The sequence below is a fragment of the Aotus nancymaae genome, unplaced genomic scaffold (assembly GCF_030222135.1).
Source record: "Aotus nancymaae isolate 86718 unplaced genomic scaffold, 86718_ANA_hifiasm-v0.15.2.pri h1tg000010l, whole genome shotgun sequence".
In the NCBI taxonomy this organism is placed as follows: Eukaryota; Metazoa; Chordata; class Mammalia; order Primates; family Aotidae; genus Aotus; species Aotus nancymaae.
The window spans coordinates 27,996,892-28,022,042 of record NW_026988421.1 but is presented as its reverse complement, the minus strand read 5'-3'; the positions used below and the strand labels follow the sequence as shown (position 1 = coordinate 28,022,042).

The window sequence follows — 25,151 nt, the reverse complement described above, 5'->3', positions numbered from 1 at the left end:
GTGTTTTAGATTTGCCCCTTGCAATCTGAGGTCGTGGAGGTGAGTGGAAGCCTTAGAACAGTTACAGGAAAAGTCCATAGTCCACCCAAGAGCAAGAGAACAAGTGTCGGCCACCCACGGAATTGACACAGGGCCCAGCTCTGGCCTGAAGGACATGCCAGATCCAAGGCTCACTCTGGCCTCAAGCCCTCCCAGGCCTTTGACAAGAGGGGCCTGAGTATGAGGCCAGCTTGCAAATTGCCCCACCTCCTGTCATACAGATACAGGGTTAGGCGCTGTGGGCAGGGCCTCTGCACTGTGTTCCGGATGGGGTCTTGGGGAAGGAGGACATGGCTGTCCTGTTGGAATCTCCCTATGCTGACCTTGGCTACAGAAACAGTTGTGGTTTTTAGCAGAGGGCGTCCCCAACTAACTGCAAAGGAAAAGCAGCCACTTACATATACATGTGTTGACAGCTTCTTTGTCTACTTCCTTTCTTCACTCTTCCATCTTTTATTTTTTGAAGAGTGTCTACAGCCCTGAATAAAATACACATATGATAATACTTATAAAAGGTTTTTGTTCGTTCTGTAAAGGACAAACTTAAACCCCTAGTGCAAATATTTGAGCCCTTTTTTTTTTTTCTTTTTTTCTTTGAGACGGGTCTCTTGCTCAGGCTGGAGTACAGTGGCTTGATCTTGGCTCACTGCAACCTCCGCTTCGCAGACTGAAGCGATTCTCCAGCCTCAGTGTCCCAAGTAGCTGGGACTACAGATGTACGCCACCGACACCCAGTTAATGTTTGTATTTTTTGTAGAGTTGGGGTTTTGCCATGTTGCCCAGGCTGGTCTTAAACTCCTGAGCTCTAAACAATCCACCCGCCTTAGCCTCCCAAAGTGCTAGGATTACAGATGTGAGCCACCACACCCGGCCGAGCCCTTTCTTTCCTTCCTGTTTGTTCTAATGGTATGCCAAGCCTATTGGAGGCTCAAAGAGGGGGTATACAGTTATTAGAATCATTTGGTTGCTTTTGACCAAAGAGGTGATTTAAAAAGGCAGTCATAGTCTTGTCTAAAATTTCAATTATTATTGGCTTCTATAAAAATTATAGAAGTAATCCATCTTACTGTAACAAGTTAAATACTTAGAAAAGTTAGTAATCATCCCTTCCCAATCTGAGGCCACTCTTTGAGCAACTAATTTTAATTTGCTTTTTTGTACGTGTTTACAATTTGCAGAGATAAATCTTAGATCCAAATCTCAGTATAGGCGACCAGACTAGTAAGCTTTACCCCAAAGACCAGCAAAGCACCTTGCAAAGAAATAATGCCCTCTCCATGGAGAGGCAGAGTTTCCTGGGTTAGGCCAAGGTGAGAGATGATCTCAGCATCTCACTGACTTGAGTACAAGGGGAAGGGGTGGCAGGGTCAGATGCTAATTGACCACCCAGAACCCAGAAAGGTGTGTGAGAGGCAGCTGCCCATTCGTGGCAAGGCGCTTGCGGCCTTAACGCGCATCCATTCTCCACACAGAGACTGACCACTGGGGATTGACCGTGTTAAGGGTAAACCTCGGGCCTGTGACACAGGAAGGAAAAGGATGGGAGAGACCACCCTTCTGAACTCTAGAGGCTACCTCTGACTTCTACAAGAATGGCACTCTTCCAACCCAGAGCTTCTTAAGAACACGATTGTCCCCTCACAGTCTGTACTCACTCAGTACATCTGGATGCCTAGAGAGGACCAGCGTGGTAGTTTTTCTTAGCACCTCTGCTAAGCCAGGTTTCAAGAGCAGGGTGGGAGTTGCTGGGAGCCTGCTGGGCCACTGGGCAACTTAGTGGTGTTGTTGCAGACACAGAGCAGATCCGGGAGACCTTGAGGAGAGGACTCGAGATCAACAGCAAACCTGTCCTTCCACCAATCAACCCTCAGCGGCAGAACGGCCTTGCCCACGACCGGGCCCCGTAAGTTCCCCAGTGTCCCAGGGCTGGAACAAGAGGACAGTTTTGTTCTGAAGGGCCTGTCCCTGTGGATTGCATGAGAGAGAACAAGGTACATAGCCCTTGCTAGATGGGCCCAGGGTCTCTAGGCTTAAGAGCAGGCATGGTCTGGGGCACACAGATCTATCTGCGGGTCATAAGAGAGGGCCTCAGAGGGGACCCAGCAGACCGTGAATATAAACATCAGTAAATATTTACATGAGCCGTGTGAACAGACGGGAGGCCAGGTTGAGGTGAAATCTGACTTGGGGCCTCCCAGCCTTGTGGGAGCCCATTGTGCTGAGCACGGTTCCCTCCTTATCTCAGTCTCGGCTAGAGTTGCCCTTCCTTCCTTCCTGGAGCCTGGTCTCTGGCTGATAGCTACAACCCTGGGGGCCTCCCTCTCTGGCCAGCCCCATACTGGATGCCTGCGTTTGAGGCCCTTCTTCCTGCCTCTCTTCCCTGGGGCCCAGGGAAGGGAAAGGAAGTCCTTTGCAGGCCTCTGCTGCCTGTCCAGGGGCTCCTGTAGCCCTTAGGAGAGACTGTGGCCACCCCAGAGGTCAGATCCGCTTCCTGCCAACCTCTCTTCCTCTGATAGAGGGGATGAGTGATGGACAGGGCTGGACCTGGGCACCCCCCTCTGCCATTAGTCCCAGGGAAACTCTAGGGAATAGCTGCTGGCAGGAGATACCTGGGGGCTGGCAGCCCAAAGCAGGAACCTTGCCTGCCAGGGAGGAAATTGCTGTGCCTTGGGCTGAAAGGGGGGGTCAGTCATCCTGCAAGACCAGGGTGATCTAGCCTTCTTGTAAGAAGTCTTTATTACACACTTGCTATCTGACAAGCTCAGGACCCAGGGGGCCATCTGGGGTGCGCAGGCTCTTCCTTTTAATGGCATGCGTCTGGCTGTAGATGTGATTTGTTGGAAATGGCTGCTTCTCTGGATTCTAGCTCCAGTTACTGATTGTGGTTCCCAGAAATAGTAACGCTTCAGTGCGTTACAGAAAAGATAGGTCCACAGGATCTAGGGTAGTTAGGGAGGGCGTCTTGGAGGAGGAAGAACATGGCATGGACCCTGAGAGCGCCTTAGAATTTTAATAAGCAGGGAAAGGAACTCAAGAGGATAGCATAGGGGAGACCTGGCTGGTTAAAGTTGAGGCTGCCTCCTGGGACCTGACTGGAACAGAGTTACTCTGGGAACAGGGCTGTCCTGAGAGTTGAGCTCTTTGGCAAGAGCCTGGAGAAGGCTTCACCGCCACCACAGCTTTTAACTCTGGCCTGTGGGTTTCTCCAGCCAGCTGACCTGAAGTAGCTGGCTTGAGGCATCCTGATTGTCCCCTGGCAGCAGCAGATGGCCACACTAGGTCATAGGACATATGGAAGCTCTCTACCTGTGAGTCTGGACCCTTCCCAGGGCTATATTCCTTCCCATTCCCTAAGCTTGGCTTCTCGCTTTGGACCTTGTTGGCACTGTTGGGAAGCCAGAGGTACTGGAAGGCCTATAATTTGGAGACAGTCTCAGTCCAGATGGCTCTCTGCCTCTAGAAGCCTGGGGTTTCTAGGCAGAAGGGCACAGACTTCTGCAGAGATACACCCTTCTTGCCTCTCTTGTGTATCTGGGACAGGCCTGAGATCTCACTCACTGGCTTGGGGGCACTTCCAGCTACTGCACCCCCAGACATTGCAAGGGGGCACACGGCTCTGGGCTCCTAGACATACATGTAAGTCCAGACTCAGCCCACACCCTGACTGGGCTGTAGGGTATTGGTTCTGGTCCAAAGTCTCTGTAGACATAAGGCTAAGAGGTGCAGCTTATACCCTTTGGCTTGAGTTGGCTGAGATACAGAGAGAGGGGTGGGAATAGATTCGAGATGCCAGGGGTTGTCTCCCCTTGCTGTAGGTTTAATGCCTGGTCAGGACTCTAAAGTGCCAGGATCTGCAGTCCAAGGGGTTTAGAATGTTTCCTCTGAGGCTCTTGGTGCTGGTTACCAATTTGTCAGCAATTGGTTGAGAAATGGTTTCTCCTCCTTCTTTGCCAAGAACATTTTCCAACACACCCCTCGAGCCTGTCAGACTCAAGCTTCCTGTTATCTCAGGATCGATGATGATGGACTCAGTTCAGATCAGTGAGCTCGATGGTAATATCTGTGCTGCCCACTCTGGGACCTGACCCCGTTTAAGATACACCACATGGATTGCAACTGAGAAAGCTGACCCAAAATGTGCTGGCACCAGTGTTTGCGCCTCTCCCTGTGAGGGGTGCAGCCAGCATGGGCCATATTTTGTCTGCACATCTCATTTCCCCTTAGTCAGGACTTCTGGACCGGAGAGCTCTGATGCATAGGTCTTTGCGGGTTTGTCTGTGGTCTGAGGAAGATACAGAGCTAGATCAGAGGCTCCGAGCAGCTGATGAAGCCTGGGCATTAGCAGCTGGGTGCTGGCCTACTTGGGGGCGTCAAACACTTGCTCTTTTCACACCTCAACAGCAGCTAACACTTTATTAGTACTTGTTCTGTGCTAGGTAATGTGCCAGCTACTATCTACCGCCATTCATTTAACTCATCCTCATAGCCACCCTGTGGCCGATAATCTTACATATCCCCCTTTAATGGTGAGGTGCAGAGAGGCTAATAAGTATCTTGTCCACAGTTAGAAAGGGGTAGAGCTTACAGCCATCTATCAGCCATTAAAACGGGTGTAATCTTCCTTATCCCATTCTCAGAGACCCCATGTGGGACACATCAGACTGTATCTCTGAGAAAATAATGACCCTTACTGGTGGAATTCATCTAACTAGTTGCAGCATGAATCGGGACCTCTCACATGGCACCAAGGGCAAGGCCAAAGCTTCATATTAGAAGCATATTGGGCTTATTTAACTCTAGGGGAGTTAAATAACTCCTAGGAGATGCCATGAGCCTCGGTGATTCCAAATCCCAGAAATAACAAGCTATGTCATAATTGGCTCATTTGTACCAAAATTATTTTGTGACACAAGGCCTTATTTCCTTCATGTGCAGAAACAAAAACAACCCTATCTTTAACCTCTCTACCACCTCAGGGCTAGGGGATTTCTTTCCATTTTGAGGGTCTATTTCTTCCTTTCCAGAAAGGCAGTCTTCCTGGGTAACCTGCTCCTCTCCCGCTCTTTGTTGCCAGCCCTCCTCCCACTGCCTTCCCGGAGGGAGAGTCCTTGGCCCTCTTTGGGGCTTCTTTAGCATTTCACAACCCTTGCATTCCAGCCATGAAATCTGTATCTAGCTTTTCCCAAGATGATCAGTTGAGAAAAGCCTCCTTCAGCTTGCTGGCGCCTCCCTTCCCACTGCCTGCTCGGGTGAGTTTGGGAAGGATGAGAAGCAGCTCCTTTGTGCTGAACAAGGATAGCCTGGTTTAAAGACTGCCTGCCGACATCTGTAGGGATTTGAGGAGGGAAAAGTTCCTGGGCATCCTCTCTGTCTGAGATCACCTGGTCAGACGTGGACTACGGAGTTTGGTCTCTCTACAGTGCACAGAAGATACGTGTGGTCAGGTGAATTGTGTGGAGAGGTTTGCTTTTCTTTCTTTCTTTTCTTTTCTTTCTTTTTTTTTTTTAAGACACAGGGTCTCCTTCTGTCACCTAGGCTGGAATGTGGTGGCAAGATGATAACTCACTGCAGCCTCAAACTCCTGGCCTCAAGTGATCATCCCACCTTGGCCTCCCAAAATGCTGGGACCATAGGCATGAGCCACCATACCTGGCCTGTATCTCTCTAAACTGTTGATTAGATGCTGGAAACCCACATCAGTATTCTAGGACCACCTCCTCCCTCAGCCAGTGACTTACCACCTGAGGTTGGAGACCCTTAGGAAGCTCTCTGAGTTGTGCGCCCTCCCAGAGAGGGACAGGACACATGCATATGTGCACACTTGTGTTGGAGGGGAAAAGTTCCTAACTGTGGGAGAAGTACTTTGTAGTTGAGGCACCTCTAAAAAGTGAACTCACCATCACTGCTGAGTTTCTCAGTCTTTTGGAATCACACCAGCAGCTCTTAAGACCTTTTAAAAAAAGTTTTTTGCCTTAATTTCCTGGAGAATTAAGATTCTGTACCATAAATTCCTCTGCTGTAACATTCTCATTTGCAACACCTCCCCAGCACACACGCACATACATACACATACATTTCTCTCTACTCTTGTGATTGTCTCTGCTCCTATCTGTTTGGCCTTTGATTAGGGTGACTTTGCTGCCTCTAATTCCCATTTTGAACAGCTTGTAACCTGGCCAGGGAGTCATCCTTTAGAGAAAATTGTGTTTTGTTTTGCTCAGCCTATGAGGTCCATGAAGATTAATTAGAAGAAAATATCTCGTTTGCATCCAACCTACTAGTGAATTGGGGTGAAGGAAGGTGAGTTTCCACCTGGGGAAACAGCTGGGCTGTGGCTGGTGGCGCTCGCATGAAGGGCAGTGTTGGGTAACCCTGCTTCAGGGGTCTGATGTGCCAGTGCAGCGGCCAAGCTGGAGCCCTCTCTGTCACGTTGGCTTTCCTCACACTCCCACGATGGGGAAGTACAGTTGTTTGCACTGGAGAAAAAAAAAAGCCCAGAAAGAAACAGCCCTGCTTTTAGGGCCCCAGCCAGACTCTGCAGGGCTGATGAGAGGAACAGCCCAGGCCTCTCTGCTCCCTGCTTCCTGGACAGCAGGCTCCCTTTTGCCTCCCTCACTGTGATCCATGTTGTCACACCAAATGCCTTTACAGGCCTTTCTCAGAAATACACATTTGAAAGGGCAGAGCAAGGGGCTCCACAGCAAGTCTGGCCTGGGTAAATTTCTGTTTTAACTCCATTCTTTGCTCCACTTCCCCAAAGAGATGAAGCCATGGCCATTGTTAACACCCCAACTTCAGAATTCTCACTGGTGCTTGAATTCTCAGCCCAAATGCTGCATCCCCCTCCCAAGAGTTGCACAATCAGGAGTATTTTTATCGCCCATCCTTGATCCTTGTGTCACCCAACACTTCAGCAATGAGTCACTTCTCCAGGGAAGGGAAAAGGAAGGCTCAAAGGTAAGAGCTAGAGAAAGGAAATGACTCAGTGTCTCAGAAAAAGGAAAGCTGGGGTTCTGGCTAGAGCAAGCTCATTCAGGAGAGCAGGGTTCCTAATCTCCCACCCAAGTCAGAGGGCAGGGCTGGGAATGGAGGCCCCTGGTGCCCAGAGGAGTTAATAGTTGTCTAGGAAATCCCCTAATGCAGATTTCACTCATCCTGACTTCTTTAGCCATACTCTGCCCCACCATTTTGTGATCACATTTTACCTTTGGGATATTCACAATGAAAATACTGCATTTTTAAACTGAGTGTGGTGGCTCATACCTGTAATCCCAGCACTCTGGGAGGCTGAGGTAGAAAGATCTCTTGAATCCAGGAATTCGAGACCAGCCTGGGCAACATGGCAAAACCCCAGCTCTATAAAAAATACAAAAAATTAGCCAGGTGTGGTGGCACGTGCCTGTAATCCCAGCTACTCTGGAGGCTGAAGTGGGAGGATCACCTGGTTCCGGAAGTTGAGGCTACAGTGAACCATGATCTCACCACTGCACTCCAGCCTGAGACCCTGTCTCAAAACAAAAAAACAAAATACTGCATTATATTATTTGGGTATTGGTGTTTACCATTCACCTTTTGTGGCTTTTTACTCCTGGTATTGTCCTTATGAGAAAATTTCTCAGAATAACCAGGTTATACAGTCTTGTTCTTAACAAGAACTTAAGAAGTGAGCTGGTCCCCTCTCCCTCTATCCCACACCCACACCCTTTTCCAGTTCTGCCCTAAAGACCTGCAGGTGGTTCTTTCTCTGGAAAGTTCAGAGCTTTCATCAGCAATCAGAAAGCAAAAGGAAGAATCTCCCAGGTGAGGGGGCAGAAGGCAGAGGTTGGTCTGGGCCCAGCAGGCCAAATCCACTTCACTTCTGAATAGTTGCCAAGCTCAATGCCCTGGTTCCTGTTCCCAGGCGTCCCCAAGGAGAAGGCCCCAAGTCGTGTGGCCAGTACAGACGTCATGACTGTCACAGGACTGGGATTGTGGCTAAAAGAAGTCTCAATAGTTCAACTCCTCTCCTTTCCACCCCTGCTGCCACTGACTGAATGGGACCAATACCCCTTTGGTCCCATTGTGGAAAAACTAAGACTTTTTCATTCAGAGAGACCAGGGTGGAAAGGAAGCATGGTTGAGACTCTTTCAGTCTGTTACATGTAGCTAGGGTGATCAAGGTGTGTACTATGAACTGTACAGTACTAGAAATCAGGGATCTACCTTGACACCAGAAGGAGAGGGTATATTACAATCTATAAAAAGTCACCTTATGCAGTGAGAAGAACAAATATAGAAGGTGTTATATAGACAGGTGGTAAAGACGAAATAGATCAATTTAGATCAATTGCACCTCTAAGCCATCCCATAAGCCACCCATTGGTGTGGTTCTCTCAATACAGAAGGAATCCTGGGCCAGTCTTTGTGGCTGAGTGGGCAGTTTTTATTGTATGTCACTGTGTGCCTGGCCCTGCATCGTGGGATGCCCTTGTTCCTCTCTCGTGACTTAGAACACTGAGACTCAGCCAGGTTGTAGAACTTATCTAGCATCAGACTGCAGGGATTATCAGTCAGGATTTGAATCTTCGGTGGTGTGACTCCAGATCTGAGCTTCTTCACCAAGTATTGCCTGTAAAAGAGGATAAAGGTGGAGAGGGATACATGCCAGAAAACATAACTGGAAACAGGGCCTTGGACACCTGCATGTTGGTGCACAGAGGAAAGCTGGTATTTTAGTTTGCCTGGAAACCCCTGAAGGTGGCAGTTCAGAAGAGATCATTTAGCTGAGAGAGGCATACTAAAAAATAGAGTGAAATCAGCTAGAGGACACTCTCCATCCGAATGAATGAGGAACACATATGGGAGTAGGAAATGAATCCAACATGAGAAAGAGGCAAGGAGAATCCAGGGCGGAGGGGAGAGTGATCCCAGATGACAGTGGTGTAGCAGGAACGGAAGGCAGCCAACTCAGGCGGGAGCATGTTGGAAGGATCCCCTGGAGAAATATCTTCAAGAAGATAAAATTGATAAATACTTGAAGTATTTGAATGTCATGGGAGGAGGATCTGTGTACCATTGGTAAGAGTAAATCATTTCTTTTTTTTTTTTTTTGAGATGGGGTTTCACTCTGTTGCCCGGCTAAAGTGCAGTGGTGTGATCTCAACTTCTGCCTCCTGAACTCAGGTGATCTTCCCTCCTCAGCCTCCTGAGTAGCTGGGACCACAGGCACATGCCACCATGCCCAGCTAAATTTTATACTTTTGGTAGAGATGAGGTTTTACTATGTTGCCTGAGTTAACCTTGAACTCCTGAGCTCAAGCAATCTTCCCACCCCAGCCTCCCAAAGTGCCAGAATTTCAGGCGTGGCCTGCCACACCCAGCCAATAATAGTAATTCTAATTTAATTGGTGATAAGCACATAGAAAACTAAGACAGGTATTAAAAGCAAGGAAAATAGAAAATTATGGCAGAAAGGAAAAGTATATTAATATAATACATGGCTCAGCCATAAACAGCATTGATATAGTCATAATAATGTAAACACTTAATACCAATCCACACAAACTGATGGTGCAGTTATTCTGGGAAGGCAGGAAGGCAGCATGGAAGAGAGCTAAAAGCTTATCTTCCATAGTGGGGAGTCAGTAGGTAAAGCATGAAAAGGAAATATTAGGCCAGGCACAGTGGCTCACGCCTATAATCCCAGCACTTTGAGAGGCTGAGGCTGGCAGATCACTTGAGGTCAGGAGTTTGAGACCGGCCTGGCCAACCTGATGAAACCCTGTCTCTACTAAAATACAAAAATGAGCTGGGCACAGTCACATGCCTGTAATCCCAGCTACCCAGGAAGCTGAGGCAAGAGAATCGCTGGAACCTGGGAGGTAGAGGTTGCAGTGAGCTGAGATTGTGCCACTGCACTCCAGCCTGGGCAACAGAGCGAGACTCTGTCTCAAAAAAAAAAAAAAAAAAAAGGAAAGAAAAGTACCAGGAACTAGAAATAAAATATATTGAAAATATCAAGGAAAATACTGAAAGAATCATCTACACAGGTGACAGTTGTCTCGGGCGGGGGGGGTCATGGGAAGACAGTGACAGTTATAATGAGCCTTATGGAACTGTTTGACTCTTTAAACTCTAAAAAAGAAAAGTTAAAAAAATATATATTGTATGAATGGTTATAGTTTGCCCTGCCCAGTGAAAAGAAAGGATGATGGATGCCAGGTAAAAAGCACACAGTAATTGCCAGGGCAAGCCTCGGGGAACTTCAGCTTCCCCAGCCTCAGGCAGAGAGTTGAGAGTGAGCAGTGGAGAATCATTGACAACCCCCTGGAAAACATCCGTCTCAGAGGCACAGAAGATAATGGGGCGAACTCGGCTGTGGACCCAATTCTGGCCAGCAGGGAGTGTGAGCCCTGTGAGAAAGTAGCTTGGGCAGGCAGAGTTCAGGAGGGAAAACCCTGGGCCAGTAGTCCCCAAAGGAGGTCCCCGCAGCATTTTAGGGGATTTTGTTGGGTGTTCAGTGAAAAGAGGGTTCTCTGGCTACAGCTGGAAAATGCTGGCTTACACAAAATGAAACTAGTTCATTTTCCCTCTATCATCCTCCTCAGAGTCCAAAATGCCAACATTTTGTGAATCTCTAATCTGAGATGTGGCATATTGCATCCAGCCCTTGCCACACCTGTTTTTCTAGAGGCTCCTCTTAAATTAAAATTCCATCAAATACCCTTTGGGAAGTCCTGCCCTGTCTTCCAGGAAGGCAGTTCTTTTAAGAATTCAGGGAAAAGATAGATGTATCTTCATGGCCCCGAAACCCCTTTTGAGAAAAGACCACTCAAAAGAGATGAGAGTTTCTTAAGGAGAAATATTATAGTTACATTTTTGCTGGTATCAAGGAGACCTGGGACTTTGTCTCAGCTCTTTACTCATTGTGTGACCTTGGGCTAGTTACTTAAGTCTCTGAGTTTCAGTGTCTTTAATCTGTAAAATGGGGAAAATAATGCCCCTTTATAGAGTTCTGATGGAAATGAAAGGAAGCAAAGTATATAAAGGATTTAGCATGGGACCCAGTACAGTAGTCTGTGCTCAATAAAAGATGTCTCTTGTTATTGTGACTAGTCCCCTGAAAACCAAAAGGAGGTCTGATTCCTCCAGGGACCAGTATCAGTATAGGTCTGTAGAGAATACTTCATACAACTCAAATTTTTAAGAAGAATTTGAACAAATGCTGGAAGGAGAGAGATGTTATGTTCAACATAGACTTTAAAGAACAGGGTCAAGAAAAGCTGAAATTCAAGAACTGAGTCTTGCAAAAAAGTGCAATGACCAGCAAAAAGGACACTATTTTTGTACTTCTCTTTGGAGCAAGGAGAAGAAAACCTAGGTCCAGTTGTATGGACAGAGTAAAGTTAATCAGTGGCAGAGAGAAAGCAAAATTTGCTCAAGTTCTGTTATGGTTCCATATTAAAACAAATGGTTATCATATCAGGAAGGGTCCCATAGGCATTGACAAGGGGGTTGAATCCATTATTTCAGATCTGGCTCACGTGTATTGTGCCCCCAGAACACCAGGAGAATTGGCAGGCGAGAGTCATGAAGCTGGTGTCAGCAATCTTTGAGGGAATGGGAGAGAGGTGTTGGCAGACTAGAAGTACTCAGAAGTTTCAGGATGCAAAAAGCATCTTACACTCTCTAGACTAGTGAGCTTGGTGTCACTCTCAGCGAAAATTCTGGACTAGATTATTCAGCAAGTAGGTTATGAACACTCCAAGGGAAAGAGTGAGCCCCGAAAGCCAGAAAGAGCCAGGCTTGGCAGACCATCCTCGTTGCCTTTTTATTTATTTATTTATTTTATTTTATTTTATATTTTTTTGCGTTTTAGGTTTTGGGGTACATGTGAAGAACATGCAGGATTGTTGCATAGGTACATACATGGCAATGTGGTTTGCTGCCTTCCTCCCCATCACCTGTATCTGGCATTTCTCCCCATGTTATCCCTCCCCACCCATGCAATGAGAACAGGCATGTGTTATTGTTCAACACCCACCTATGAGTGAGAACATGTGGTGTTTGATTTTCTGTTCTTCTGTCAGTTTGCTGAGAATGATGGTTTCCAGGTTCATCCATGTCCTTACAAAGGGCACGAACTCATCGTTTTTGATGGCGGCATAGTATTCCATGGTGTATACGTGCCACATTTTCCTTGTCCAGTCTATCATCGATGGGCATTTGGGTTGGTTCCAGGTCTTTCCTATTGTAAACAGTGCTGCAATGAACATTCGTGTGCATGTGTCTTTATCGTAGAATGATTTATAATCCTTTGGATATATACCCAGTAATGGGATTGCTGGGTCAAATGGAATTTCTGTTTCTAGGTCCTTGAGGAATAGCCACACTGTCTTCCACAATGGTTGAACTAATTTACACTCCCACCAACAGTGTAAAAGTGTTCCTATTACTCCACATCCTCTCCAGCATCTGTTGTCTCCAGATTTTTTAATGATCGCCATTCTAACTGGTGTGAGATGGTATCTCAGTGTAGTTTTGAGTTGCATTTTTCTAACGACCAGTGATGATGAGCATTTGTTCATGTTTGTTGGCCTCATGTATGTCTTCTTTTGTAAAGTGTCTGTTCATGTCCTTCACCCACTTTTGAATGGGTTTGTTTGTTTTTTTCTTGTAAATCTGTTTTAGTTCTTTGTAGATTCTGGACATTAGCCCTTTGTCAGATGGGTAGATTGCAAAAATTTTTTCCCATTCTGTTGGTTGCCGGTTCACTCTAATGATTGTTTCTTTTGCTGTGCAGAAGCTCTGGAGTTTGATTAGGTCCCATTTGTCTATTTTGGTTTTTGTTGCCAATGTTTTTGGTGTTTTGGTCATAAAGTCCTTGCCTGTGCCTATGTCCTGAATGGTCTTGCCTATATTTTCTTCTAAGGTTTTTATGGTGTTAGGTCTTATGTTTAAGTCTTTAATCCATCTGGAGTTAATTTTAGTGTAAGGTGTCAGGAAGGGGTCCAGTTTCTGCTTTCTGCACATGGCTAGCCAGTTTTCCCAACACCATTTATTAAACAGGGAATCCTTTCCTCATTGCTTGTTTTTGTCAGGTTTGTCAAAGATCAGATGGTTGTAGATGTGTGGCGTTGCCTCCAAAGCCTCTGTTCTGTTCCATTGGTCTGTATCTCTGTTTTGGTACCAGTAACATGATGTTTTGATTACTGTAGCCTTGTAGTATAGTTTTAATTTTTTCCAAAGACCCCTAAATAGACTCAATCGTCATTGCCTTTTTAGAAATGCTTACCTGGCCGGGCGCAGTGGCTCACACCTGTAATCCCAGCACTTTGGGAGGCTGAGGCGGGCGGATCACTTGTGGTGAGGAGTTCAAGACCAGCCTGGCCAATATGGTGAAACCCTGTCTCCATGAAAAATACAAAAATTAGCTGGGTGTGGTGGCCATCACCTATAATCCCAGGCTGAGGCAGGAGAATTGTTTGAACCTGGGAGGCAGAGGTTGTTGCAGTGAGCCAAGATGGCCCCATTGCACTCCAGCCTGGGTGTACGGGGGGGAAAAAATAAGAAAGAAAAGAAAAAAGAAATGCTTACCTGCCCAAGTAGACAAAGGAAGTGCTGTAGATTTATATAGGTGGAGTTTAGCGAGATATTTTGAGAACATTCTGATAGCATCATAGGCAAGACAGAAATGTCCAGAGCTCATCCAGGTTGGGTTGGTTTATAACCGGTTGGATGAGCATACCCAAAAAGTAATGATGTCAGCCTGTCAGCCTAGCCCTGTCCTGTTTACTGTTTAATCAAAGCCTGGGATGAGAACATCGATGACAAATTTATCAGTTTTGTCAGTGATGTGAAGTCAGGAAACAATGCCAATATGATGGATGCCAGATTCAGGTTTCAGAAATACCCAAACTGCTGAAACACTAGCCAGATAGTGCAGAGTTCTGCTCTTAGTGCCATGTAATCAACCAGGCATACTAGATGGGGGAGAACAGGTCCAAGGGTAGCCTGTGGGAGAAAGCCTGAGGGAGATTTCATTGACAGAGAGAGTGCAGTGTGAGCTGGTAGTATGAGGAGGTTACAAAGAATAGATAATTTGATGACAGTTTTAATAGAAATAAAATGTCCCAAACGAGAGATTATAGTCCCTTTGTGATCTGCACTGGTTAGGTCACATACTATGTTTATTGCCACACACAACACTTCACTTCTAAATGGGACACTCAAACTATGACAAGTTAGAATGAGCCCAGGGTCCCAGGGGAGGTGACTTGAATGGATGGAGGATTTCAGAACCTTGTCAAGAATCCAGTTAAAAGTTAGGGCCACAGATAGTAGAAAAAGAAACTTGGGGCCTGGTGTGGTGGCTCACACCTGTAATCCCAGCACTTTGGAAGGCCAAGGCAGGTGGATCGCTTGAGGTCAGGAGTTTGAGACCAGCCTGGCCAACATTGCAAAACTCAGTAACTACTAAAAATACAAAAATTAGCTGGGTGTGGTGGTGGGCGCCTGTAATCTCAGCAACTCGGGAGGCTGATTCAGGACAATCTCTTGAACCCAGGAGGCAGAAGTTACAGTGAGCCAAGATCATACCACTGCACTCCAGCCTGGGTAACAGTGAAATTCCATCTCAAAAAAAAAAAAAAAGCCGGGTGCGGTGACTCATGCCTGTAATCCCAGCATTTTGGGAGGCCGAGGCAAGAGGACCATGAGGTCAGGAGTTAAAGACCAGCCTGGCCAAGATGGCGAAACCCTTTCTCTACTAAAAATACAAAAATTAGCCAGGCATGGTGGCAGGTGCCTCTAATCCCAGTTACTCGGGAGGCTGAGGCAGAGAATTGCTTGAACCCAGCAGGTGGAGGTTGCAGTGAGCTAAGATCACACCACTGCACTCCAGCCTGGGAGACAGAGTGAGACTCTGTCTCAAAAAAAAAAAAAAAAAAAAAAAAAAAAATTGGTGGGATGTGAGAGCAGCCTTAGGGATTGGAAAGGCTGTTATGTGAAGATGAATTCATCTCACTCTGGGCAACTTGAAGAACAAGGGTTTGAAAACTGCAGGAAGGCAGCTTGTGCTCTGTAGAAGGAAGAGAGCCCTGGCAGCACCTCCATCAGTGGAGCAAAGGCCTCAGGGTTTTTGCTGGGCTATAGGAGGGCCTTCCCAGAGCACCAGTGGTTGAACAAAGCCTGCAAGGGTCCACTCAAGGAGTCAGGAGACCTTTCAAGCCCCATCTCAGAAGTACCATCTCCCAAACTCCGGGCAACAACTTTTGTTCAGCAGAGAACTGACCTGGACAGAGGCAGTTGGATTCTGGGCCCAGGATAAACGCAAACAAGTTTTGGTTAGGCCATTGACATTCCTGCAGGAGGGGCAGGTAGACTTTTAGAGGCAGCCAGCTAATGTCAACACATTATTGCACTTGTCAGATATATTATGAGCACCTACTACATCCCAGGCACTATGATATGCCTCATCTCAGTCATCCCATTTAGTTCTAATGACCTATTGTTATTTATTCTTGTTAAGAGGATACCAAAGCTTAGAAGTTAAGCCCAATGTCATGTAAGACTAGAACAGAACTTAAGCTGTTAGCCACTCTGTCTCCTGGAGCACAGCTTTGGCCCCATGCCCTTGGCAGTCCCCAGCAGGTATGAGCTGTGGCTTGCCGAGAGCCCCTCTCCCTTCCTGCCCCCAAAGCCATGGCTTACCCTCCGCTGGGAACTCAGGGAGAAAACAGCCCAGCTGAAAAATTAGGCCATGCTGCCGAGCACACTACTTATTTTTTTATGACTAAGATTAAGCTGACAACCATGCAAAACGTTGCAAACCTGTGTTGGCTGCAGATTTAATACCTCGCCCAGCCCACACAAATAATTCATGCTTCTGCATTGATGTCCAGAAAAAACAAATCAGCAAAAAGCTGGGGTGTGTGTGTGTGTGTGTGTGTGTGTGTGTGTGTGTGTGTGTGTGTGTGTGTGTAACAGCAGCCGTGTTTCCAGTGAAGCAGCATGCCGGAAATACCCAAGCTCCAGGACTGCAGATGTAGCATTTTGCAATTTTTTTTTTCTCTTAAAAGATTAAAGTACGGTTTCAAATGATTGAAGGTTGGTGGGAGGTGTAAATGTGGGCACTTGTCACATTAATTCTTCAGATGATTAAGTTCTTTTCCATTTCTTTAAAGCTGTTTGCAGTTGGGTTTGATGTCCTGGTTCTGGGTGAGTGTGTTGTGGCAGTTACCAAGGTGACTTTAGCTGACTTTCAACAATTTATTTTCCCCTCCAACTTGAGATGTCTCTAGCCCTGTGTGCTGTTGATTCTTCTCCGCAAGCCCCCACCCCACCTCCCATGCTATTCATCAGCATTTTTGCCGGCACCATAGAGGCTGGGATCCTCTAACAGGCCCCACCTGGCCAAGCCAGACCTCAGGACCTTTCAGGAGAATGGTGGTGTGTCTGGAAGCAGGAGCGGTTGGTCAGAGATGGCACAGGGAAGTGCTTATGAGAGTCACCCCCTGGTTCTTTCCCTTAAACTCACTCTGAGCCCTTGGGCTTGTCCCCTCACCTCCGTGAGCCTCAGTTACTTCGTCTGTGAAAGAAGGCTTGACAACAGAGCCTACCTTGTGCTTTCTGGGAGAAATCAACGAGCGAACCTGTGGCCTGAGCAGAGGGTTAGCACAGAGTAAGGGCTCAGGAAACATGGCTCAGGAAACACTGCTTCCTGAGTTCTGCTCTTTTTTGGGCCCTGAGGGCACCCCCTGTCTCCACTGAGCCCTCACCTGTTGCTGGTGCTTCCTTCAGAAGGGAGGGAGGTACAGCAGCCCTTGTGAAGGGAAGGGAAAGAGAGTTGGTTGGAAGTCTGAGACTCCCATTCTGGCCCACCACAGACCTGCCCTGTGGTCTTGGATGTGTCACCCACTCTCTTTTGTAAAGAAAAGAGCTAGATTAAACAACCTCAGAGTTTCCTTCCAGTCCTGAATACTGTGACCCTCTTGGCCATTGCATTTGTCTCCTTAACAGGTCTTATGCAAGGGCGAAGCCAGGGGAAAAGGCAGTTTCAGAGCTGGCTTTAGGAAACCAGAGGAAGGGAACTCTTTGTGAAGGAACAGTCAGATCCGGGGGTGAGTCCCCACAAGGAGAAGACCAGCAGGCAAGGATGGCCCGTGACCTCAGGGGCACATTTAACCCACGGCCGCCACAGGGCCCTTGCTGGCCAGGGCCATCCTGTCTTTTGCCTGCTGATCCTACACCTTCCCCTGCAGAGGTGCCCTGCCTTTTGGGGTGCTACCCTGCCGGAGGGAGCTACCCGGCACCCAGACTCGCAGCGTGTGAGGAGGTTGGGCCTGCCCCTCAGTGGCTGTCCGGCTGTCATCCTGGGTGGCTCCTGCCTGCCACTTGAATGATAAATAACTAGAGCTTCTCACCCAGTTTTTGATGGACACTTGGGGAATTGTTCTGAGACTCGCAGCCCAAACCAGGATCCGGCCTTTTGAATGAGATCAGTGGGTAACTCTTATTTCTGGACGAGGCAGATTTGAGAGGTTGTCAGTGGGGGCAGCTGAATTTGAAAGAGCAAATCTTAGAATGCAAAGGGACCCCGTGGCCAAGCTGTGGGCCACACTGTTGGTGGGGAGCAGGCTGGAGGGAGTGTGGGGCAGCAGTGACAGCTCATGGTGCCAAGGCCACAGGAGGAATCTGGTACAGGCTCCTGGGGCCTTGAAGCCCGGTTCTGCTTTCCAGCCAAGCCCACTGGTCTGAATCCTAAGAGCCCGGCTTGTACTCAGCAGTGCAGATTGTATTATTGTTTGGTTAGATGAAGGGTGTGAATGTCCCTGCAGCTCCTAGCCATTGGTGGAATGTTCATCCTCAGAGCCTTCAGGGTCACCTGGACAGAAACTCTTGGAGCCATATCTCATGGTGCTCAGAGTTAGAGCTCTGAGGCTCCAGGGCAGGAGAGGAAGGGCTCCCAAAAGCTCCTGCTGATCACAGGGAAAGACAAGCCACTGTGCCATAAATTTTAATGTAGAATGTTGGGGCTGGGCGCGGTGGCTCACGCCTGTAATCCCAGCACTTTGGGAGACCAAGGCAGGCAGATCACCTGAGGTCAAGGGTTCGAAACCAGCCTGGCCAATATGGCGAAACCCCATCTCTACTAAAAATACAAAAATTAGCCAGGCATGATGGCGGTCGCCTGTAATCCCAGCTACTCAGGAAGCTAAGGCAGGAGAATGGCTTGAACCTGGGATGTGGAGATTACAGTAAGCTGAGATTGCACCACTGCACTACAGCCTGGGTAACAGAGCGAGACACCATCTTAAAAAAAAAAATGTTGGCCAAAGATGCAGCCTTTATAGAACCAGACCTACCTGAGACCAGATCTCACCTCCACTCACTCTCTGGCTGTGCAACCTGTGCAAATTACTAAGCCTCCGTATTCCCAGTTCCACCTCTGTAAAAAAGGAAAGAATGGTGGCAGCTACCTCTTGGGGGCATTGTGAGGAGTAGCCAGTCAGTGAGAAGTGCTTGGTGCAGTGGCTGGCGCTTGCCAGGCATATACAAAATGGTTGCTGTCACCATCATTATCATCAGTCACCATTATTGTCTTTATTACTCAGGAGCCCAGACAGAGATTCCCATCCTGCTCCTCCCTGGGCTTTTCACTTTGTGCTAAACCTTTTCCTGTGCTTGCTTCACAGGAGCCGTAAAGACAGCCTGGAAAGTGACAGCTCCACAGCCATCATTCCCCATGAGCTCATTCGCACACGGCAGCTCGAGAGTGTACATCTGAAATTCAACCAGGAGTCCGGAGCCCTCATTCCTCTCTGCCTAAGGTGAGAGAGACAGCCCTGCCACACAGTTCACCCCACAGCACCCAGCTCAGCCTCCAGGGGACACTTCAGAACCTTCCCAGCCCCCTCCCCTAGCAGACATCCTCGAGGCTCCAGAGAGCCACCAGGCCCGTGCTTGCTGTCTCCCGGTGAGGCTGAGGTGCCTGTTGGCAGCCCACACACCTAAGCAGGCTGGGGCTCAGGGAGGGAGAAGAGCTACTCCACTTGGGGCCTGTTTTGGAGCCCGAGGGCTGTGAACTGGCCAGTCACCCCTGTGTCACTGGGCCATGAAGTGTTCTCCCTGCCCAAGCCTCTGGCGGGCCTAGGTGGTGAGAAGTCAACCATCCTTCCTAGAGAGGAGCTCTCTTCTCTACATCTCCTAGCCCACAGCAGCGACAGTCCCCAGTGGGCCCAGCAATGTAGCCAGAGAGCCCCACTGATCTCTGACTGCTTGCTTGACAGACCTTCCTCGTTTGCAAGTTCTGGAGTCAGAATCCACAGGGAATAGGTGCTAAAGAACTCTCCTTTGTCCAGAGAAGTGTTCCTTGGCCCTATTCCCCTGAAGAAGGCTTTGTGACCTAGGGAATCTCAGGTGCCCCCAGCCACCCACAAGTCCAGGGTCAGGGATGGCAGGGTCCCCAGAAGCACTGGTTTGTCAGGGCAGGGTTGGGTGGATTGGGCTCTATTTTCTCCTGCTTGCTGCTTTTCCCATGGAAAACACTCAGTTCTAAAACCCAGTGGCCAGCCCAGCAAACTCCTTGAGGGACCAGGAAGCCCAGCTGTGTCCCTTCTGCTTCTGTCCACAGTGCCAGAGCCCAGCCCTCTGGCCAGAACTCAGCTCTGTGCTCAGGGCGGCTGCACGGCTGCATCTGCTACAGCTGGCTCCCCAACAGCCACAGGGCTCCACCCACACTCTGAGCAGCAGAGGCTCTTAGAGTAACTCTAAACTCGCAGAACAGTGACAGGGAAGAAGACTTGCACAGTTGGGACTCTCCCCACTGTCCCCAGCACCTGGGTGTGAGTTTGAAGGGTAACCAGCCTTGGCCAGCCACCCTGGGCAGCAGACAGAGAGCAAGTGGCCAGAATGAACAGGACCTCGCGGGGCCCACCACCACCCCACAGCCACATCCTCCCCAGCCACTTATCTGGCCCAGGCCCAGGGCCTTTCGACTGGTGAAGGGTTAATTGGAGGCAGCCTGAGAAGGCAGCGGGCAGGTTCCGCTTCCTTCGCTGATGGGTGGCTCTGCCCATTGGCTGCCCCTGCTTGCCCCTCCCCCAGGTGTATTTCCAGACTAGGGATTAACAGTAACTTCTGTGGCTCCCTGAGTGACCCCACATGGCTTCAGTTTGCTTACTTGCTTTTTTTTTTAAGATGTGCTATGGCCTTTGGGCCAGCCACTTAAATGTTATGGGAAAACCCAGAAGCAGGTGGAAGATTCTTCCCTGGTCACTGAAGTGTCCCACTGGAGAGGCACTATCCCATCATCCCAGGGAAACTTGTCTAGACACTACTTCAGCTCCATCCCCAATAGGGGATGTGACCCCCTGTTACCTCTGGGCATGACGTTTGGCACACTGCTACCTTTTATCTCTGGCCTCAGTTTTCCTTAGGGAGGTGAACCCCACGACCTCTGGAGGGCTTTTGAACTCTGATCTAGAGTGTTTTCTTCTAGCTTTGAGCACTTTGAAAGGATGACCTTAGAGAACTTGTGAGGGGGGCTTCTCTTTGAAATGAACATGTTTGGATACAGTCCTCTGTTAGTGGGCAGGTGGGCAGCCAGGAGGGCATTTACCAGGCACCCTGTCCCGTGGAGCATAGTCCCCACTGTCCCAGAGCCTTGGCCAGGCCTGCTGCGCTTGGAATTGTTTCCAGGCCCAGCTCCTCACTGTTTCTATGTTCCCACCCCCAGGGGCAGGCTCCTGCATGGACGGCACTTTACATATAAAAGTATCACAGGGGACATGGCCATCACGTTTGTCTCCACGGGAGTAGAAGGCGCCTTTGCCACAGAGGAGCATCCTTACGCGGCTCATGGACCCTGGTTACAAGTGAGAAGGCCCTTCTTCTACTCCCTTCCTTCCTTCCATAGGCTCTTCCTTGCCCACCCCTCCTCTTCTCCCTTGGCAACTCTTGGTGGCGCCCCTTCCGGGGGCGCTGGTCATGAATGCCTCTTGGATTCAGGGCCTGAGGTCTGTGTGTGGATGTGGAGTATAGATGCCATTGCCCACTGCAGCAGCTCCAGGAGCACTTCCTGGCCTTTTCCCCCTGTCACCTGAGACACAAGTGTTAACTCTCCAGGCCCTGGCTATTGGTAATTCTGTTTCCCGTGGAAATCCAGGTTGGAAGGCTGTAAGACTTTTTGAACCCTGGGTAAACCAAGGTACAAGAAATCAAGGGTAAAGCAAGATGGGAGGATATGTGGAGGCCAGTCTCCAGTGGCTACATGGAAATCCCACCAGAATTCAGACAGTGGCATGGGTGCCTGGACCGAGGGCTGGGCAGGCCTCAGTGGGATGAGCCTCCCCTTCCTGCCCTTTCTGATGGCCCTCCCATTCCTCCTGAGCGTGTGTGACCAGAGACCTGCTGGCTTGTCCAGAGCACTTTGTGCTTCCTTTGCTCTTCTGGCTTTAGCAAGCTTCAGAGCTGATGCCAAGCAGGGTACCGAGGCCTCAGAGCCATAGGCCTCCTTCCAGCCCCACCCCCCGTCCCGGGTCTCTAATGGGTGCTCAGCCTGCTTGACCACACACCCAAGTGTCTTGGAGGGACAACATCTTTTTTTGGCATTTGTTTGTTTGTTAAGGGTGGAGAGAGGATTGAACACTTTACCTCACCTCGCTCACAAGTATCAAGAAAGGGAACCTGACCCTAAGCCTAAAGGTGGCCGTACCTGGTTTGCGATGTATTGGAGAGGCATGCAGCATTACGGTAGAAGGGAAGAGAATGATGCTGGGTTTGTGGGTTTCACCCAGTCTGGGGAGTCTGTAAAGCACATGTACTCAATACAGAAACACTTTTTATCGCTGCATGTCTACAGAATTTCTCCTCCTTCAGGCCAGGCCCCTCTTCTCCCCCACCACCAAAATACTAACCCTTAATTAAAACAAACAGCAAACAAAGGACACCAACCACACTCCCCAGACTAAGCTGAGTTAGAAATGGAAGCTAGTGCTTTAGGGATATTGTGTTCCATAAATTATCTTGCCTTTTTCCACTGTTGTTATTATATCGTTTCATAACAAAATTACTTTGAACCATAAAGTTATAAATACATTTTAAAAGTCCCACTTGGTAACATTAGATTTCTGTCCATGTGGTGTTGGTAGTTACTGTAACAAAAGCTCTGAAGTGTAATATTTGAAATTAGCCCAGCACAAGTGGAAAGGGCCTCCCCCCATTCCCCACCCCCAGCCATGTCCTGGGCTGCTACCCCTGCCCCTGTGGAGAACAGGGAGGGAGGAGGCCTGTCTCCTGGGCAGAGCTGCTGGGGAGGCTGAAGGTAAGGACCAGCCCCTGAGAGTTCACAGGTCATCATTCCCAAATGTCCCCAGGTAGCGCACGTGTGTGTGTGTGCGCGCGTGCATATGTGTGTATGTGTGTTTATTAAAGGTTCAAGCACGTTTTCCTGGGACAGTAGGGACTGGGGCCTTCCCAAACTGCAGAATACATTCTACCCAGTTAGGTTTCACTTCCTCAGCTCTGACCCTATCCTTGGAGCTCTCTCCTCCCCTCCTGGAACGTCTTCCTGCCCTGAGGGAGGGTAGTCAGTGTCTCTGATTTTCAGCAGCTCAGGAAGCTTGGCCCCCACAGGACTCAGCAGATGTCACGTTGCCCCTCAGTCCGCTGAAAGTCCTTTGGACCCAACCCCATTTCCCCAAGCCCCTGACCTCGTAGCTGCTGGGGTTCCCACTCCCAGTGCCACAACGCCCTCACCTCCCTGGCAGCCCCTCAGTGAGATTGAGGCTCAGCACCCGCTGGCTCCCCAGCACATGGTCCCCTCCCATGGGCTGTTGCCCAGGGAACCGGGGCGCGGTGGGAACGAGCTGCTGGCCTCGGCATGTTTCAATAAAGTTGCTGTGCTGGGAGCTGCTCAATCAAAGGCCTGTGTTATGGGCTCATTATTGTGGTCCACCACGGGGCCCGGCTCACAGGAGAGCTCCCGGGAAGGCTGGCAGAGGCCCCACTCCCCAAGCACCCACCCTTGATCACCAAGGGGTTTCTCAGGCCCTTTCCAAGGAGCCCTGGGAAACCCTCTGACCCTGCCCCCAGCCGGATTCTCAACAGTGGAGCCAACACCCACACCAGCCCTCCTCCCCCTGCCAGGCAGTCAGCACTTTCTGCCTCTGACTGCCAGCCAGCCTCCCCCGTTAGGGTCTTGCCACTGTGGTCACAGGCAGCTCCCTCACTTGTGGGAACCTGGGCTTATAATTACTTGTGGGCCTCTAGGTCTCGCTCTGGGGCTGGCTGTCTCCCTGGGAGTCTGCAGGACCTCCTAGAGGCCTGGGGTTAGACTTGCAGTCGCCAGTGAGGGCCACTCCACTGGGCCAAGGAGGGCCATAGGCTCCTCAGGAGGGGACCTCAGCACAGAGAGGTCTGCCTTTGCTCCCTGCAGGCCTCTCTTGCTCACACCTCCAGGGTTCCGGGGTGTCTCCTGGGGCCTTGTGTGCCCAGGCCTGTTGGGGGCAGAGGAGTAGGAAGGAGCAGAATCCAGGAGATGCAGGACATGAAGAGACCCAGTCTTCTGTTCTCTTGACTGCTGCCAGAACTCTCCCGTTGGTCCCAGCTGAAACGGAGGGGCTGGGATGACTTTGTTACAGCAACCTTGGCACCTTGTTCTGGCCACCAGCCCAGACTCGTTATCTCTTGGGAGAAAGCGTGGCAGAGACACCCTGCATGAGGGAAGAGTGACAAAAGAGAGGCCAAGAGGAAAAGGCAGAAGGTTCGGGAACCCGAGCCCCTTTCCAGAGCCTGTGGAATGGCCCCAGACAGGCCTCCACACCCACCTACTCCACCACTTCCCCATCAGTCCAGACCCAGGAGAGTCCGGACCCCAGCATGTGGCAGAGCAGGGCCATCTGCAGCCCCAGGTGGAGCACAGTGGACACTCCCTACTTCATGGAGGATCTGGAGGTGCAGGAAGCCAGCTCCAGTTCCACAGGCTTTCACTTTCCAGGGAACGACGCCTTGGTCTGCCCTGCCATTTGCTGTTTTCATCCTTGCTGAGACTGTAAAGCTTATCAGCCAACTCCAGAACTGTGCAGGAGGCTCTTCAGACCCTGGGAGGGGGCCTGCCAAGGTCTGCTCCTGCACCTCCTTCCCCCAGCATTCCCTCATCCTAGTGGCTTTAACAAGCCTCTCTCCCTTGAGCCTGTCAACACTGGGCTGTTAGTCTTCTGAGCGGGAGCCTGGCCCAGAGCTGAGGCGTTCATCCGTCCCCAGCCAGGGTTGATCTGAAGTCTCAGCCCCAGCGGTCACATAGGGGTCACATCACCAAATATGAGAATATTGTTTTAGGCCCCGCAATGCTTTCTCAGCTGTGTGGTGTCTGACAGCTCACCCAGGTGTCGCCCCCAGTCCCAGCCATTCTCTGCCAGCCCTGATGGAGAGCCCCAGGCTGAGGAGAAAACGCCCAGCAGCTGTTCCAAGTGGGCTCTGCTGCTCCAGGCCAGGATTGGGGAGCTGCTGCCGAGCTCTCCTCTGGACAAGCCCTGCCTTCTGCCACCCATTTGGATATTGTACAGAAGATGACTTGGGAATTCCCAGTCCATTCCCTGGGTATCTCCTCTTTGGTGCCTCTTCTGTTCCTCCTCCTGGTGAACCCAGCCATACCTGTTCTCCCTGGAGTCCTTTCCTTGGACTGCCCCAGAGACCTTGTTGTCCAGGGGGATGCCCATTCAGATTTAGAGCCCAGCAATGTGCCTGGGGAAGTGCCCTTCCTTGTAGGAAAGGACTATGATGCCCCACTGTGTTCTTGGCAGCCCACAGCCAGAGCAGGAGTCTGAGCCTGCTTCTGGCCACCAAAGCCAACTTTTCACCACCCACTGAGAAAAAATGAGCGAGATCTGTGCCCCCACTGCAGCCCGATACCTGCCGCACCACATACCTCTGCCCTTGATCTGGGTGGGGGGTGTTCTCCAAGCTGTTTTCTGGCTTTTGTCTGGCCTGTGGAGGGGGTTGGGAGGGAAGGGACGAAGACAGGACTTCTCCCTTGTCCCTACCTCCTCCACTGCCATTGGGTGCCAGAGCAGCTCCTTGGCAGGCTCTTCCACTGTAAACAACACATTTCCTTCCCTGAGAGAAGGAAAGGG

At 49.7% G+C, this 25,151-nt stretch overlaps 1 protein-coding gene across 5 annotated transcripts in view; it reads left to right on the top strand.

Moving 5' to 3' along the window:
* SUFU (SUFU negative regulator of hedgehog signaling) overlaps window positions 1-25,151 on the top strand; it is a 121,721-nt gene that overhangs the window by 85,027 nt on the left and 11,543 nt on the right. For 2 of the 5 annotated variants that reach the window (XM_012439579.2, XM_012439578.3), the window contains exons 8-10: window positions 1,831-1,942; window positions 18,714-18,848; window positions 20,756-20,894. In XM_012439579.2, the coding sequence (XP_012295002.1) occupies window positions 1,831-1,942; window positions 18,714-18,848; window positions 20,756-20,894 (386 nt within the window). Of the gene's footprint in view, window positions 1-1,830; window positions 1,943-18,713; window positions 18,849-20,755; window positions 21,621-21,646; window positions 23,169-25,151 lie in introns of those variants that run through there. The other 3 variants (XM_012439577.2, XM_012439576.3, XM_012439580.3) reach the window with 2 other exon arrangements.